At 33.9% G+C, this 16,035-nt stretch overlaps 1 protein-coding gene across 1 annotated transcript in view; it reads left to right on the forward strand.

Annotated features, from left to right (window-relative positions):
• Positions 1–8,602: 8,602 nt before the first annotated feature.
• The window catches only part of LOC102688304 (complement C3), an 84,820-nt gene continuing 77,387 nt past the window's right edge, over positions 8,603–16,035 (forward strand). The window contains exons 1-2 of the mRNA XM_069195920.1: positions 8,603–8,711; positions 9,560–9,752. Coding sequence (XP_069052021.1) covers positions 8,641–8,711; positions 9,560–9,752 — 264 coding nt within the window. The 5' untranslated portion in view covers positions 8,603–8,640. The remainder of the gene's footprint in view (positions 8,712–9,559; positions 9,753–16,035) is intronic.

Below are 16,035 nucleotides of genomic sequence, written 5' to 3' on the forward strand. Positions count from 1 at the left end.
ATTATCCTCACAGTGGTCCCAGTGACTTACAAGGAGCATGCAGTGTTGTCAATAAGAGTCATAATGCTTTTCTGACTGATGCCAACTGTCTTATGTGTCAGTGTTAAAAATGACATGTCTCTAATAAATTAGCATATTGTCATACTGCTTTGTATGCTTCTATTCTCTTATGTTGTTAATTATGGAAAAGTCCACTTGATTAACAATTTCCACTTCACAAGTACATAATGTGTATGACTACACAGTCCTGGGCAATTCACCCTATGCTGCTGACCAGCTATGCAATATATGTGTATTGATACCACAATATAAACACATCACATCTGGGTCCCTGCAGTCCATAAATGTGTGAAAGTAATATTCTGTGCATGTTACATGATGTTTTGATGACTTTCACCAAGTTTCTCTTTTTTATCAGCAATGTTATTGAGGAACCTCAGAGCTTTGAAAATAATATATTCCTATGACAAGCAGATATCCAGTAAAAGATTGGTAATGAGAAGAGGCAGGCTATTTAGTGCAATTGTGCTTGTCATTTTTATACCCTGTTATACTGTACTTCTAATCTTTAGCAAATTTAAATATTCTAAATAACTAAATCAAATATATCACAAAATTCATCTTTCATATTACACCATTAAGAAGTGATTTACGTGTATAGGAATTTTTTGGTGAAAAATTGAATTTAATTTTAATGTAATACATTTAAGAATATCAATATCAAAACAATTGACTGAGCACATAACATTTCTAAAATGTTTTTCATTTGATCATCTATAGCTGCAATAAGAAATGTGTCTTATATTTAGTATGTGCTTTCACAACTGTGTGTATTTAATCAATAATAAGTTGAAAATGCACATGTATCTTTTTTACAACTACATGATACAGCAGGAATATTTGGATGTAGTACTAAATTGTAGTTGTTTGAGTTTCAGTTAGACCACTATACAGTTTTTTTGTGAAATTTCCACCTGTTTTTAGACATTTTAGACCTGCTGATATACTATGTACTCTTTATATAATACATCGTTCAGTGAAAGTACTGTGCAAGCTTGTTTATGCTAACTGATAAAAAGTACCTCTCTCCAGCTTCCATCTATTTTGTGAGTTTTTCTGTGACATGGTTATATAAATACAAGATTTTAAAAAGCTGGAAAACTGATGAGGTTTGGCAATTGACTAATATAATTGTTGCTGCCTAATTTTTGTTTCCAGAAATAAAAACAACCTGAGAACACAGTGCTAGCGCTGCAGATATAAAATATTTATATCCCGTTTGAACCACAGTAGAAATTAAATCATGATTGGTGCATTTAACATAACAATTTGTTTTAGAAATGTTGTCTGGTTATAATTGTATATTAAAATAAATTGTGGTGTGGAATATTAAATTCTTAACTTTTGTACCTTTTCAGTTTTAAATTGTCTTTTTTTTAGTAATGTCTGTTCTTCATGTTAGTCTTAGGTTCTCAAAAATATTTTTTTGAGATTTGTGATGATATTGTTGTGGATTCTTATATATCTTTTTGTATAGCTGACTGGAGGATGTTGATTTATAATGGTCCAATATGTATGGGAGATTATTCATTCATGCTGGATTTACTATGTAGATTCACATAGTATGTATATCAGATATATCACATACTATATCTGTGATAAAAAGAAGGAGTATTTATGCACCTTTTAAATATCACCTCCCTTCTCCTTTTCCTTTAATTTTTCCCCCTCTCTTTTTTCCATTTATTCATTTGCTGACCTTTATTATTTGCTGAGGCTTGAGTGGGTGTGAACTTTGCACTACAATGAAGTCATTTTGGTGAGACTGGCAATGAAGACTGTGCTGGAACATTTATTTGCCAACTAGTGGGCTTTTTGTTTACACGGGAGATTAAATGTTTGGTCTGTGTCTGATGAGGACTTTTAAGTAGAGGTTCATTACAAACTGAATATCAGAAAAAAAGAACGTATTTCTGCAGGTGAGCCTTCTTCAGATGTGTCTCCACAGTCAAAATGTGGTGTTTTTTTTCATTTTCTACTACATTTGTTTTCTTTCTTTATAGCCTGCATGCTGATGCAGCTCCCTACGTAAACATCATTTAAAACAGATAATAGTGCCTCAACATTCACTGGGGTTCAGTGCAGAGTGGCATTGTGAATTGCCAAATTCATATATAATAAAGTATATGCCCATACAGTTGCATAATGTATTACAGTATATAGTATGTATGGTTAGAAGAATTAAGTCATTAGCAATAGTTTGATTTATGACTGAATTACAATCAAGATTCATTTAAATATATTTCAATGTTTTTTCTGACTGCAGTTTCAACATGTGTGGAAAATCTCTGCTTGAGCATGAGTGAGGTGACCTTCATGCATAAAACCCTGCAAATACAGGTATTTTTGAAAGTTCAGGTGGTTTTCTGGCTTTAATTTTGAAAAAAGGTTTTACTAAAACAAAATACATCTTACTAATGTGAACTAAGTAAGCAAAATTAACTTCTTCTGATCAACTTTCCCCAGTCTTCGGATTACTCAGCTAAAATAAGCAACAGGAACCTACCTCTGCATCCAGCAGATGCCTGAAATTTCTCTTTCTGCCTCCTTTATTAGTAAAATGATTGAAAAGGGCAATAAATTTGTCAATGAGCCTATAAAGCCATCAGCAGCCTGTCAGTCCCCACATAGAACGGGGAATTGTTTGTAACAATTCAAAAACAAGACCACATTGAGATGCAGATGTTGGGTAGTGGTTATTTGGGCAGGGGGCAGGAAGGGGCTCACTCATGAGCTAGAATTTATAGTCTAGTCTGTGGAGATGTTAATTTGAAAGTTGCACTTAACAATTTTCGGCTTGGTATCATCCCACTATTCTCTGTTACAAAAAAATCCCATTGGCAAGACTGAATGGCAAATACATGTAATATGAATGTTAAATTTGCAGATGTTGAGAACATATTATATATTAATTGTCCTAGGTCATTAATCACATCTGCTTTATTTCTGTCTTCATTGTCTATTTTGTGGTGTCTGATCTCTCTATCAATCAGACAATGGTGGTGATTGAGGCTCTGCTGGCAGTAAGGGATCAAATCTTCAATTTAACATTCAATTCATTAGATTTTCAGTAAAATATCAAATATATTATCATCAGATATCTTTTCATATAGATCACCTTTAATTTTGCAATGCAATGATCAAGGTGCCATTTTAAGTTATTAAGAAATACACTTGTTATTTAATACATCATGACCAAATCAGATTTGTGAAAGTTTGCTTTCGACAATGTACGGTAATTTCTTCATGTCATAGGCTTGGCATCTTACCACCACTTTCTTGTGTAGTGTTTCCTATAGATTTTGAGAAGGCATTTGACTGGTCATAATGGAACACAAAACATTGTGACTATTTGACTGTTTGAAATTTGAATAATTTGAATAATAAATTTGATAATTGACTATTATTTGAAAATCTAACACTCTTTCTCTTAAGTACAGTTACCTAAGTTCTTAGTTCCAAGTATTTAGGACTTTGGTTTATCATCTCATCTGAAAGATGGTGCCTCCCATCTCTTGGAGAAAAGATTGAAGCAACAAAATTGGGTAGTCAAGCAAGTGGCACCAAGAAGACAGGGAAAACTGATCCCAGCTGATGAGTCTCAGCCACCTTGAAACTTGCAGCAAACAGTATTAAAGTAAGTGAATCAGACAAAAATTATTTTAAAATATATTAAGAAAATAAAGAAAGAACAACCACTAATTAAAAAATCACTCTACCAATAAAATATACAAACCTAAAGCATGAGATGAAGACATAATAAGACAGATGGTGTGTCAGCATCACAAACAGCAGTCCTCTCACAAGGCAGCAGTATGGTGTCATGTTTGGGGCTCTTTTTTAAGAACTTTAAATCTGCGGATTGATATCCTCGGTGTAGTGCTGCAGTCGCATTCTTAACCCAGATAACTATTCTGATTTCTTCAGTAGAATTCCATGTTGAGTAAATAAGTACGAATGTAAATCGCTTTGGATTGAATTGTCTTCTTCCTGTTATGCTGAGATTGTTCAGTATCGAGCATAGAAGCTTGAACCCAAGGAATTCTATTGGTTTCTTTCTTACTCAATAACATGCTAAAATGTTTGTTATATTTACAATATATTGTAATAATACCTGTTACAAAATTTAAAAAAAAAGTTGAGAAGTTTTGTGTTTAACTACTTGCAGTGCTCCTAAAAAACAATTATAAAATTGTCTCTTTTTAACTTTTCAATGCATTTTTATTGTGTACTTGCAGCTCTGTGCACTATGTATTCTTCTGGTTATTTCATAGCCTCTCTAAAATGTATTTTGTCTCTTAAAAAGTTATTTTCTTAACCAGTAAACTGTTAAGTTAACCAATAAATAGACTTCCTTTGTCCCATTCCAACATGTTTTTAGGTCATCTGTAAATAATCGACTTTTGGAAAATTGGAACAATTTTACTGTGACCAGTTAAGCAAATGAATTGTTAAATTATATAAAACTGTGAGAAAACTGAGAAAATGTGAGACAAAATCTGAGTAGCTTTTATTCACCATGGTTCATTTTTTCTTTAACCGAACAAAGCAAAATCAGTGTAAATCAGGATATTTAGAGTAACATAAAAGAAAATGGATTGGGACTCTCCAGAACCAGGGTTGGAGATACTTGCACTAGAATAATGCTCATTCATGGAATTAATCCAAATATATTTCAGTCTAGTCTGCTTTCCCTGTACAAATGTATTGCCTCAGTGTTTGCTTTCTGAGTTTGTAATCCAAATATTTTGACTAACTTCTGAAGATACCTTTGTACTTAGATAATATCCTACAGGTTTTAAATTTCCCCCTATTCTACAAAGATTGTAAATACAAACACATCAACTTGTAGCTACTCACAGTGTTGGGGCCTTGGGTTCAATTCTGCACCTGGGGTGCTATCTGGATGGAGTTTGTACATTTACCCTACCACATACTGGTAGGTTAATGGAAAAAATGGCCCTGGTTTTTGTCTGTGTGTTGACTATGTTGGACTGGTGTCCCATCCAGGGTGTATTCCTCTTTGCACCTACAGTATGGCTTGCTGGGGTAGGCTCCAACTCTCCCTCAACCCTGAACTGGATGAAAATAGATGGTTAGATGAAACTTTTTATTGTGTGCCTTTCATTACAAAATAGTTATTAAATCACTTCACAGAAAAATATATCAAAGAATAAGTAACATGATGAACTGAAAATGTACAGCATAATTTGTAAAGCTAAAAAAATATTAAAAGTAAAACAAAAAATTTGTATCATTTGTATTAATTGGTTTGCATAAAACCCATCTATAGACAGTTTGTGAGAAAAGGAAAATTAGAAATTGACAGAGAAAGAGAGTTTTGACAGTAATTAAGTTTCAGTCATGGAGACCACACACTGAAAGACATTCCTTCCTTTTTCCTTAGCCTAATTCTTGGAATTCTGCATTTATCAGCAATCCATTTGTTATCCTTACAAGGGCCAATAAATTCACCACAAATTCAAGTCCTTTTGAGAGAAATTAAAATAAAATGGAATTGGTATACATTTGCATATATCTCTAGTTATTTTTTACAAAGGCCTTAAAAACATATTGTGAGAGAAAATAAAGCTAGAGAGCCCTAGCTAGATAGCCCTAGCCTGGTGATATATGTTATTCCAGAGTAAAGATAGAAGAGTTTTTTAGTCACATCCCAGATGGTATTTCTCCAAAAAGAAAACCATTTAAGATTTACATTGCCTGTTAAGAATGTTTAATTTGGAGTGTCAAAATTGATTTTTAATAGAATTTTATATTGAATATAGGATTAGTTTTCACATTTCTCAGATTTTGTTTCAGAAATTTCATCTTTTGCATTGGTGTAGTTGTTTTTCTTTATCTTTCCTCAGAGAGATATGATAATAATTCTTCGTTGCAGCATGAAGAATTGCCTGGGGTAAGGGAATCTAGAGCAGTTATAAGTTTTTAACTATAAACTTACTCATTAGTAGACAAAGAATGTCACTGGTGAAGATGTGCTTATCATTCTCTATAATATTGCTTTATGGCTGACAGTCAATTACAAATCTTTCAAATGAAGTCTTCATCTAACTGGCAGCGTGTACAATAGTGTCACAAAAGCAATTAATTCAAAGCATTAATATGAAAAATTGTTAAAATATATACATTTAAATCTTAAGATACTAAAATATTAAAATATGCCCTTATGAGTGGGGCTGGGTGACATGCTGCAAAAATGCAGCATTTGTTAAGCAATTCCCTAAACAAATGCAGAACAAATTGAACATATACTGTAGAGATCACTTTAAGAGAGAGAGATCACTTTATTGGCCATCTACAATTTTGTGTATTAGGAATTTGTCTTTTCTCATACCCCAACTTGCTCTTCATGGAGCAGGTGGGGTTCAGGGCCTTGTTCAGGGCCCCAGAAGAGTAGGATTCCTCTGCCAGCCGCAGGATTCAAACCAGCAACCTTCCAGCCACAGGCATAGATCCTTAGCCACCGCACTGCCCATCAACATTAAAATATCAGTTCAGAAAGATACTTTTACTGTTTCTTACTACTCACAATGACCATGGAAATGTAATTAAATATTAACATACGTAAACACAAATAACAACCAAAGCCACATTGACCAGATTTTCATATATGATAAACTTTGAACTTTGATTAGTTCTATTTGCAGTATTGAATTAATTTTGTCCTAGGGCATGCAGAAAGTTTAACAAATTTCTTTTTTTTTTCATCTGTGCAGCTGTTCATGTTACTGTAACTGTTATTCCATAGTTAAAAAAAAGCTAGCGTAAATCTGCACTAATAATGGTAATGTCACAAAGACTTCACAGCCAAAAGGTAGTCAGAAAAAGAGTATTAAAATATTAAAGGCAAGAATGTCAATGGTAAAGTCCAGTTTCACTAGACACTTTGGCATGCAGGCTGATAATATCATGTGTTGCTATGCATGCACTTGATTGGTACTGTATATCTAAATGAGACATCCCTGGGATCAGAAATGCATCCGAAACTGCTGTAGAGACACCTGGACATCTTCAGTATCAGAACTTTCAGTATCAGTAAATTGTCCTATCCAATATTGTACTAGAACATATGATACATATCTTCTTGGTAACTGGGAAACAAGTTAGACATTCTAACTGCAAATGGACACAATGCTATGTTCAGTAAGGAGCCATGGCTGAAAGTTCAAGAGCAATGATAGGCAGAAACACAGTGTGGATAGAGATCAAAATTAGTTTTCATTGATAGCTCCTTGACTGCACATTGCAATACAGATATGTCCTCACCCTATACATTGTTCCACATTTTGCACTGATTGCACAAATGCTCACATATTTATATATTACAACATATGGATACACATTGTGCATGTGATGACTGCCTACCCTATTCACCCACCATGCACCTCTTCTACACTCTGCAAGAGTGTGCACATTGTTAAAATCCATGAATATGTACACATGCTCAGTTGTGTGCAGACTTTCTTGATGCATGAAATATGTTTGAACATTCAACTCTATAATCTGACTACAACAATTAAACATTGTAGTCAGTGATTTGAATAAAAATTGAATTAATGTTATCCTTTTCCTAGATAGAAAACACCTGGGAAATAATTACATATAACGTAAAAAACTCTACCCACCAATTCATTTTCTTATTCATCTCTGTAACAGTGATTCCCATCCATCCATTTTCTAACTGCTTCTTCCAATTCAGGGTCACGGGGGGAGCCAGAGCCTATGGGTGCAAGCAATGGGTGCAAGGCAGGGTACACCCTGGATGGGATGCCAGTCCATCGCAGGGCAGATAGACACATACTGTAGACACACACATTCATCTACCAGTATGTTTTTAGACTATGAGAGGAAACTGGAGCACTCAGAGGAAACCCACAAAAACATGGTGAAAACATACACACTCCATGCAGATAGCAATCCAAGTTTGGAATTAAAGCCAGGACCCCAGCACTACAAGGCAGCATGCTAACTACTGCACCACTGTGCTGCCATAAAAGGGGATATAAGTTGCTAAAAGTTCTACTAGCATATAATTGCCTTTCAGAAAAAAATGATCACTGAGTAATCACTGTTAAACAGAATATCCATTTATTTTAACTTAAACTAATTTGTTTTTGATTTTCACAGAAGACAGAAATCGGAGAGAAGACATGTGTACTACAAATTGAAACACATGTTGAATAGTATGTATTCAATGGACCCATTTTTAGAGAAGCATGGTGGTTTTAATGTTTTTAGCTGTTGAAACTTTTTGAGGCAAACAAAGTGAAGGAACAAGAAGAAACCACACTAAATGTTTACAATGATTCAATTGTTTTCAGTTCACTTGATTTGGATTAATTTAATTTCCAAACACCTCTACTGCATTCTAATGTTTCTCAATAGAAATTCTGGTTTAAGTTGCTCGGGGGGGTGATTATTTTGGAATTGGAGACATTCTTAGGATCCTCCTTTCTGTTTAAAGGTTAGTCTTATTGCCAAACTCTTTATGTAATCTTGTGTATAAATACAAAGGCTGCCCTCTATGCAGGCTTAGTAAGGCATACCCAGTTCAGCAAGATGAATGTGTTTGTGGTATGCCTCACTGTGCTGAGTTTATCTTACCCAACAACTGTCAGCTGTCAGCCTCTGTGAGTATACTTTTATACTGTTTATTTATGTGAATAAAAATAAACGTTTATTTATTTGACTGATGATTTATACGAATAGATGTTTGTGTTCTGAGAAAATATGCAGTAAGTATAATGTTTATGTGTTTTAAGAGTACACATTTTTACATTTCAGTGGCTTATTACTTACAGAGCTAAATGAAATTGATAAAGGAAATTTCAAGGAACATAGATTTATTAGCAGTAAAGGTTTAAATATAACAGATGTTTGGGAAAATCTATATAATGTTTATACTGAATCTGTTTTTGTAAAACTGTTATTTTTGAAAAAAAAGATCATTTAAATTTTGTGAAATATGTCAAAATACCTTCCCTTTTTAGTAATTGTTTAAATGTATCATATTGAGGTAAAATATTTTAAAATAGTATTATTTTATTACAGATCATCTAAAAATCTGTCCTCTATTAAGCCCATACTCCAATCTCCAGAAAAAAGATAAAGATAAAAATTTAACTAGTTTTGTCTGTCATTAGTTTTTGAGAGAAAATATCTAGCTGTGTTTGGTTGAAATATTTCAACAAAATGTGTGTAAACATATAATGGAATTAAATTACATAATAAAAGATTTGAACTACAGAGCAGACATGAATCACCCATGTTAACTGAAACATATTTCCCAAAACAAATTTTGTTTTGAAATCCATTTGAGTAAATGCACGGACCCTTCTTTGAATGAGAAGCATATTGTTGAAACATAAAAACTGCACTAATTTCACATATTGTATCTATAACCAGCATCTGAATTCCTTGAGGGTTATATTTGGAGTGGGTGTAAAATATTTAATGTTTCTTTTTCTGTTTTCACCAGTTATGTTCTTACTGCTCCCAATGTCCTACGAGTGGAGAGTGAAGAAAATATACTCCTTCAAGCTCATGATTACGTTGGTGGAGACCTGAACGTGGACATTCTTGTGTTTGATTTTCCAGGAAAAAAGCAGCAGCTTTATGTAGGCAGTGTTATTCTGAAACCAGATCAGTACCAAGCCACACACAAAATTAAGGTGAGTGTCAAACACAGCAGCTAACAGTTGAGCCCTTCTTGTGTTTTAGGAGGTTATAACACAGTATACAGCAGGGGGATCTTTGATATGCCCAGTCCAGCATGCTGTATTGGTATCCTTTAAACCTTCTAAAAGCCTAAAACAACTGAATTATTATCTATTAAACAATTAAAGAGGGTGTTTGTTCAATTAAGTAATTTAGACAATTTAACAATCCATTTAATGTAACCTATAAGAATAACTGGTTTGGGCCTCTCTATGACCATGGTATGCAATGTATAAACACTATGTCATAAAATAATTATATATTTCCCTTTCTCATCATTCATTGAAATTCTAGAATAATTGTGACAGCCCAAACTCACATCCTAAAGTCAGATTAAATTAAATAAGCATCTTAGTCAATTGCTTCTCTTAAATCCTCATTTTATGGATTGGCTTAGCAGTCCGTCTTGGGTGTTATGTTAGACCCTATGTGAAACAGTAAGAGCTGGAGGAAACAGGAGACGTAGTTCGGGGAAGACACACAGGGGTTTAATAGTGCAACAAAGTAACTGACAGTACTTAAGCCAGTAGCCATATCACTCTGCAACTCAGAACTGACAACCCACTGAAGCTAAGCAGGTGTGAGCCTGGGCAGTACCTGGATGGGAGACCTCCTGGGAAAAACTAAGGTTACTGCTGGAACAGGTCCTAATGCCCCAGTATAGTGATGGGGACACTATACTGTAAACAGGCGCCGTCTTCGGATGAGACATAAAACCGAGGTCCTGACTCTCTGTGGTAATTAAAAATCCCAGGGCGTTTCTCAAAAAGAATAGGGGTGTAACCTTCTAACTGTAACCAAATTTCCCATTGGTTCTTACCAATCATGGCCTCCTAATAATCCCCATCTATGAATTGGCTTCATCACTCTGCTCTCCTCCCCACTGATAGCTGAGTGAGTGTTCTAGGGCACTATGGCTGCTGTTGCATCATCCAGGTGGAGGGGAGTCCCCATTACCTGTAAAGCACTATATAAGTGTAAGCGATTATTAATTATTACTTATTATTATGTGAAATGGTGAACAGGGAAATAAAGACAGGCATCTAAATCCGAGTGGGTCCAAAGGAGGGTCAGGGCACAATCCATTAGTCCAAAACCGTGAGATCCATCCTCAAACGGCACAAGGTTAAAATCCTTGGAAAGGGGAAAACACAAACACGCAGATCCAGCCATTCAAAATGAGCAAGGTATGCTGCGTTAAATACTGCAGCATACCGCATGTTAATTGAAATAGGATAATAGTATCTGGAAGCACCTTATAAAACCACCAGAGCTAATAAACCTTAACATCTCATGTACAGCATTTGAGCTTTCGCCAGAAAACCCACAGTTTTGAATCCCGGTCACTGCTGAGGAACAACCTTCTTCCAATTAAGAATTTAAGTTGTATACTCTTTAGACTTTTAATTATTCAAAACTGTGTAATACAGCATGTTAATCATTAAACATTAAAAAGTCAGTATATTTTATATAAGCAAGATTGCTCAGTTGAACAAAAGTACACATCCTTCCACATTCATCCTAAATAATTTAATTATGCATAAATATTTTATGCATCAAAGTCTTTAACTTGGTAACTTACAGTTGGTTCGAGTTTTAATGTGCATGTTCTAACATTATTAAGCTTATATTCTGTACTTCATAAAAAGTTATAATGTTTTATCCTTTAATTAGAAAACATCAATTTTAAGAATAAGAATACCACTTGCTGTAATTGTAAAAAGATACATGTAGTGATTTAACATCACTTGATAGTTATATGAATATGAAATTGTGTAACTAAGTATCACAAGTGGACGTTTCGGAAACATTTTGACATTCGTTTTTTTTTTTAACTTCTATTGTCCTTGTAGTAGTAATAACTGTTACGTACTGAGCTACACCCTGGCGGTTCAATGTGCGATCGTAGCCATCCAAACAAACAAACCGAAAATAATTGCCCAGGTGCCTGCTTTGCTCTGGGAGGTTGTGTCTGGCAAAATTGGTCCGGGAGTGTATCTGGATTAATTATTATACATGATGGTTTTGTGTTTAAGCATTTCTTCATGGAAATCTTTAAGTTAAACAAGAGAGGGGGGAATGGTTATTTTTTCACATTTGCAAGTAATCGGAGAACAGCCTATCAGCACGATGGGCAAACATTTTTTTTATTTTTAAAAACAAAATACAAAATAAGATACAATGATTTATCCCTGCCTAACATTGCTTGACTTTAAAAGCTGTAAAAAAACACTTTTTATGCACAAAAAATGGGTGATTTTTCCTGCTCATGATCAGCTTAGAATCTTTGTATATGCTGTAAGATTTTTACTTTTTATTTAAAATGCTTGAATTTCATAAACGCAACACACATCTCATACAGAAAAAAAATCACATTCTCTTCTCTTCCTGTTATGTATATGAATAAGGAATCATGTAACTAAGCAGCTAGAGTATCACAAGTGGACATTTTGGAAATATTTTGACATTCGTTTTTTTTTTTTACTTTTATTGTCTTTGTAGTGATAATGGACAAACCACTGCACCAAATGGTTCAAAGCGCAATTAGAGTATTACTTTGGATTTGTTTCTTATATAGTGAATACATAAAAATAGTTCACTCTTATACCTTGTTGTTGGCTCTGGCGTGAATTTGTGTATCTGGATAAATTAAGTGATAGTATTGTGATTGAGGATTTCTTCACAAAATTCTTTAAGTTAAACAAAGGAGGGAAGAAGGGTTCTTTTTACAATTGACACTCTGAGATTCTGAGTGATTTAATTCCCCTCATTTAGCTGAAACAGATAAAGAAATCATTCAGGAGTTATATGGATTGGAAGGCACTCTGTTTTATTAACAGACACTCCGACTGTGTCATAAAGTGATATAGACGTGAGAAATGTCATCCCCATTAAACAATGTGCACTTCACGCAAATCCTGCTAAACTAGAAGCATTGTAGAAGGTGATAAACTGTACATTATTTACTGGAGCACAGTTGAGTTCAAAGAAGAATCACTGTGAAGCCCCCCCTGTTTATTGGTACAAAACGTTGATACGTTTGTAAGAACTAACAGCTTGATGAGACGCCAAGGACCGATGCGCGTTTGTAACAGGGTTACTCACTGGAAATTAGACACAAGAAGGGTATTATTGTACAATGTTGTGTGACTCTGGCGGAAGTTCTCTGTAAACTGAAGTGTTATAAAGGAGACACATTGTGTATTGCCTCTTTTTACACTTGTAAGAACAGTCCAATGTAAATATGACACAGAAGATATTATTAATAACCTTTAAAATATGAAGCTGTTAACTCTATTTCACACCTGCATATCAAGATCACGGTTTCAAAAAAAAAAAAACATCAAACCTTTGATTGGATGAGAACGTCATGATTGTTTTGCAAGGATGTGAAACGTGACAATTTGTTACAGTTACCATCAGGAGAAAAAAAAGTTTATTTTTTATTTATTTGTGGCTGCTGCAATTGAACCTTTTGCAACGGCTGGATACTTAACACTTCAAAATTGCTTTATCAGTCTATCCGTGGGGGGAAGGGGGGGAGCTGTCTTTGACAGCTGACACTCCTCCATATGCTTAAGTGTAAAAATTATAAAAACACCAATGTAAATGTCATATTTTCAACTTGTTGAAAATAAAAATGATTGTAAAGTTCTCTAAAACTTTCTCAGCCAAGAACGAGCATTCACGTAGTGAGCTGTGTAAGCATGTGTAGGCTGCAAAGGATCAGCTAAAGAGGGAAGAAAACGCTTTCAGAGAAAACAATGTTTCAGGTGTGAAGAATACAGAACCCCAATTCAATTGCAGCCTAAATGTTTCCCAACACACCCTGCCCCTGCTGCGATTGGAACATACACAAACAAAGCACTGAAACCTTTACAGTAGATGGGCAGGTGTTATGTAGGAATAGTACATAATTCTGGCTTTATGAACTCACTCCTGGGATTTGATTAATTCAAAATACGTTTTTTTTTAATTGAACAAGATACTATATCTTGTTTATATAAAAGTTATATCACTGTGCAGAGTGATGGAGACTTAAATGACAAGCACTACCATCTTTTTCCCTTCCCTCTGGTGTGAGATGATAATGCATTGACTGGCATGAAACAATCCCTCCCATTTTTAATCATTGTGTGTCTGAATCAAAGCGGGTGAGAGAGAGCAGGAAGAGACACAGAAAAAAGTGTATCCTGTCTTAATTTCAAATTATATTTTACCTTCATTTTTTTACTTTATAAGTTTGTATTTTACTTATTTTTTGATAGTCATATTCAACATATACTGGAACAAAGTCTTGTAAATTAATGTTTTTACATGATGTGGAAGAAGTGCAACAAATTATTACATTGCGAATTTTAATATTATTGATTCCTAATAGTTTATGCTAACACGACTTTCTTATTTAGATGTAATTAAAGTATTGAACTAAGTGTGACATTCAGAAAAAACAATCAAGAATAGTCTGTGGTATTTGTATAGATGAAACTTTTCAAAATGTTTTTCAAAAATAGAAGCTGTAGAACGGTCTTTACTGTAAGTGGACGTTGTGCTATTTTGTCAGCAACCTTTAAAAACATTAGTTTATTTCTGTATGGAATGTGTGTTGCGTTTACAAAATTAAAGTGTTTAAACAGTTTAAGGAGTAAAAAGAACTAACAGCTTACACAACGACTCTAAGCTGATCGCGCAAAAAAAAACTAATGATTTTTTGTGCGTAAAAAGTGTTTCTAACTGATTTATTTTTATAACGTCTTTTCGTGTTGATTTAAGTGTCCTTCTTTCAGTTGGCTTGCATAATTAGAATGAAACAACTTGGGGATATTGTTATGATTTCTCTATTATTATCAAATCCCTCAACTCGTTCACTTGTGATTATTTTGGAAATATTTTAACATGTTCCTTATAACTCTGAGTTTGTAATGTCGAGCACTGTGAATGAGTTAAGCTTTGATGCAGTATAAATAAATTAATTTCCCACAAGCAATACTGTAGTGACTTTAAAACTATACAACATTGCACTGTTTGCATATGGCACATCTTTGTTCAAGTTTTAAAACAGTATGGAAAAATGAGTGTAAAGAAAAAACAGGACATTTGATTGCTGGTTGCCTTATGTTAAACAGCAACAATGACAACGGAGCATGCTACTGAAAATTCCTTGCCATCCCTCGAGCAGAACTGTCTAAACCAGTGGTTCTCAAAATGTGGTTCATGTACCAGGAGTGATACGTAGAGTGCAGCCAGCTGGTACGCCATATGACCCTGGAACTTTGTTGTGTTAGTTAAACATGGAATATAGAGGGAGTTTCAGAAATTAAACAGAGGTCTGGAACACCCTGTCTCAAAAATAGACGTTTAATACATTGAAGTTTGTGAAAACAGTGACAAATCACCCTAAACTAAATATTTTTTTAAATACAAGCAAGTTTGAAATTATTAGTTATTATTACTAAATCACTTAACTTTGAATGTGTTGTCATATTTAGAAATACCAACAAATTCAATATAGTGTCGATAATATTTATTATTTTAGTTTTTTAAAGAAATGTTTATTTGTTAAAAGAAAAACTCAAGATCTGGGTTCAAACCCCCAACCTCCAGCATGCAAGTTATATGCCAAAGCCATTACACCAACATGCTGCTTGACAACTTAAGCTATAACTGTAAAGGGCAGGCAAAAAGTTTACAAGTAATCATATTATTGTAATAATTTGAGTTACATGAATATAATTATATAATTATTAATTTATTTAGATACGGGATTACATATTATATTCCATATTAATCAAATTCTAAAAAGTATGCGTTTTTTACTGCAATAACGAGGCAAGTATTCATAGAAAAGAGTAAAACATTATAACGTTTTATGAAGTATATAAACTTAATATAGTCAGAAGGAGCATGTACATTTTTTTATAAAATAACCACAGCATGTAACCGAATGAAAGATTTTGATGCTTAAAATGTTTATGAAGTGGAATACTGTTGTGTATTTTTAAATTAAACTACCACTAACAGCCTAAATTCCTAAATTAATATTTTTATGATGTTCACAGATGTTATGTTCCTCTTATTTTTATGCCCAGCTACCAACATTTCCCCTTAGTTGTAAAATTCAATATTAATATTCAGTATAAGCAGATTTAAACATGGACATTAAATGAAGCAATCATTTCACTAACAACCAATGCACCACGAGTGCCCCTGTCGGTCATTTTGGTCAGCCAATCACAT

The sequence above is a fragment of the Lepisosteus oculatus genome, chromosome 11, assembly GCF_040954835.1.
Source record: "Lepisosteus oculatus isolate fLepOcu1 chromosome 11, fLepOcu1.hap2, whole genome shotgun sequence".
In the NCBI taxonomy this organism is placed as follows: Eukaryota; Metazoa; Chordata; class Actinopteri; order Semionotiformes; family Lepisosteidae; genus Lepisosteus; species Lepisosteus oculatus.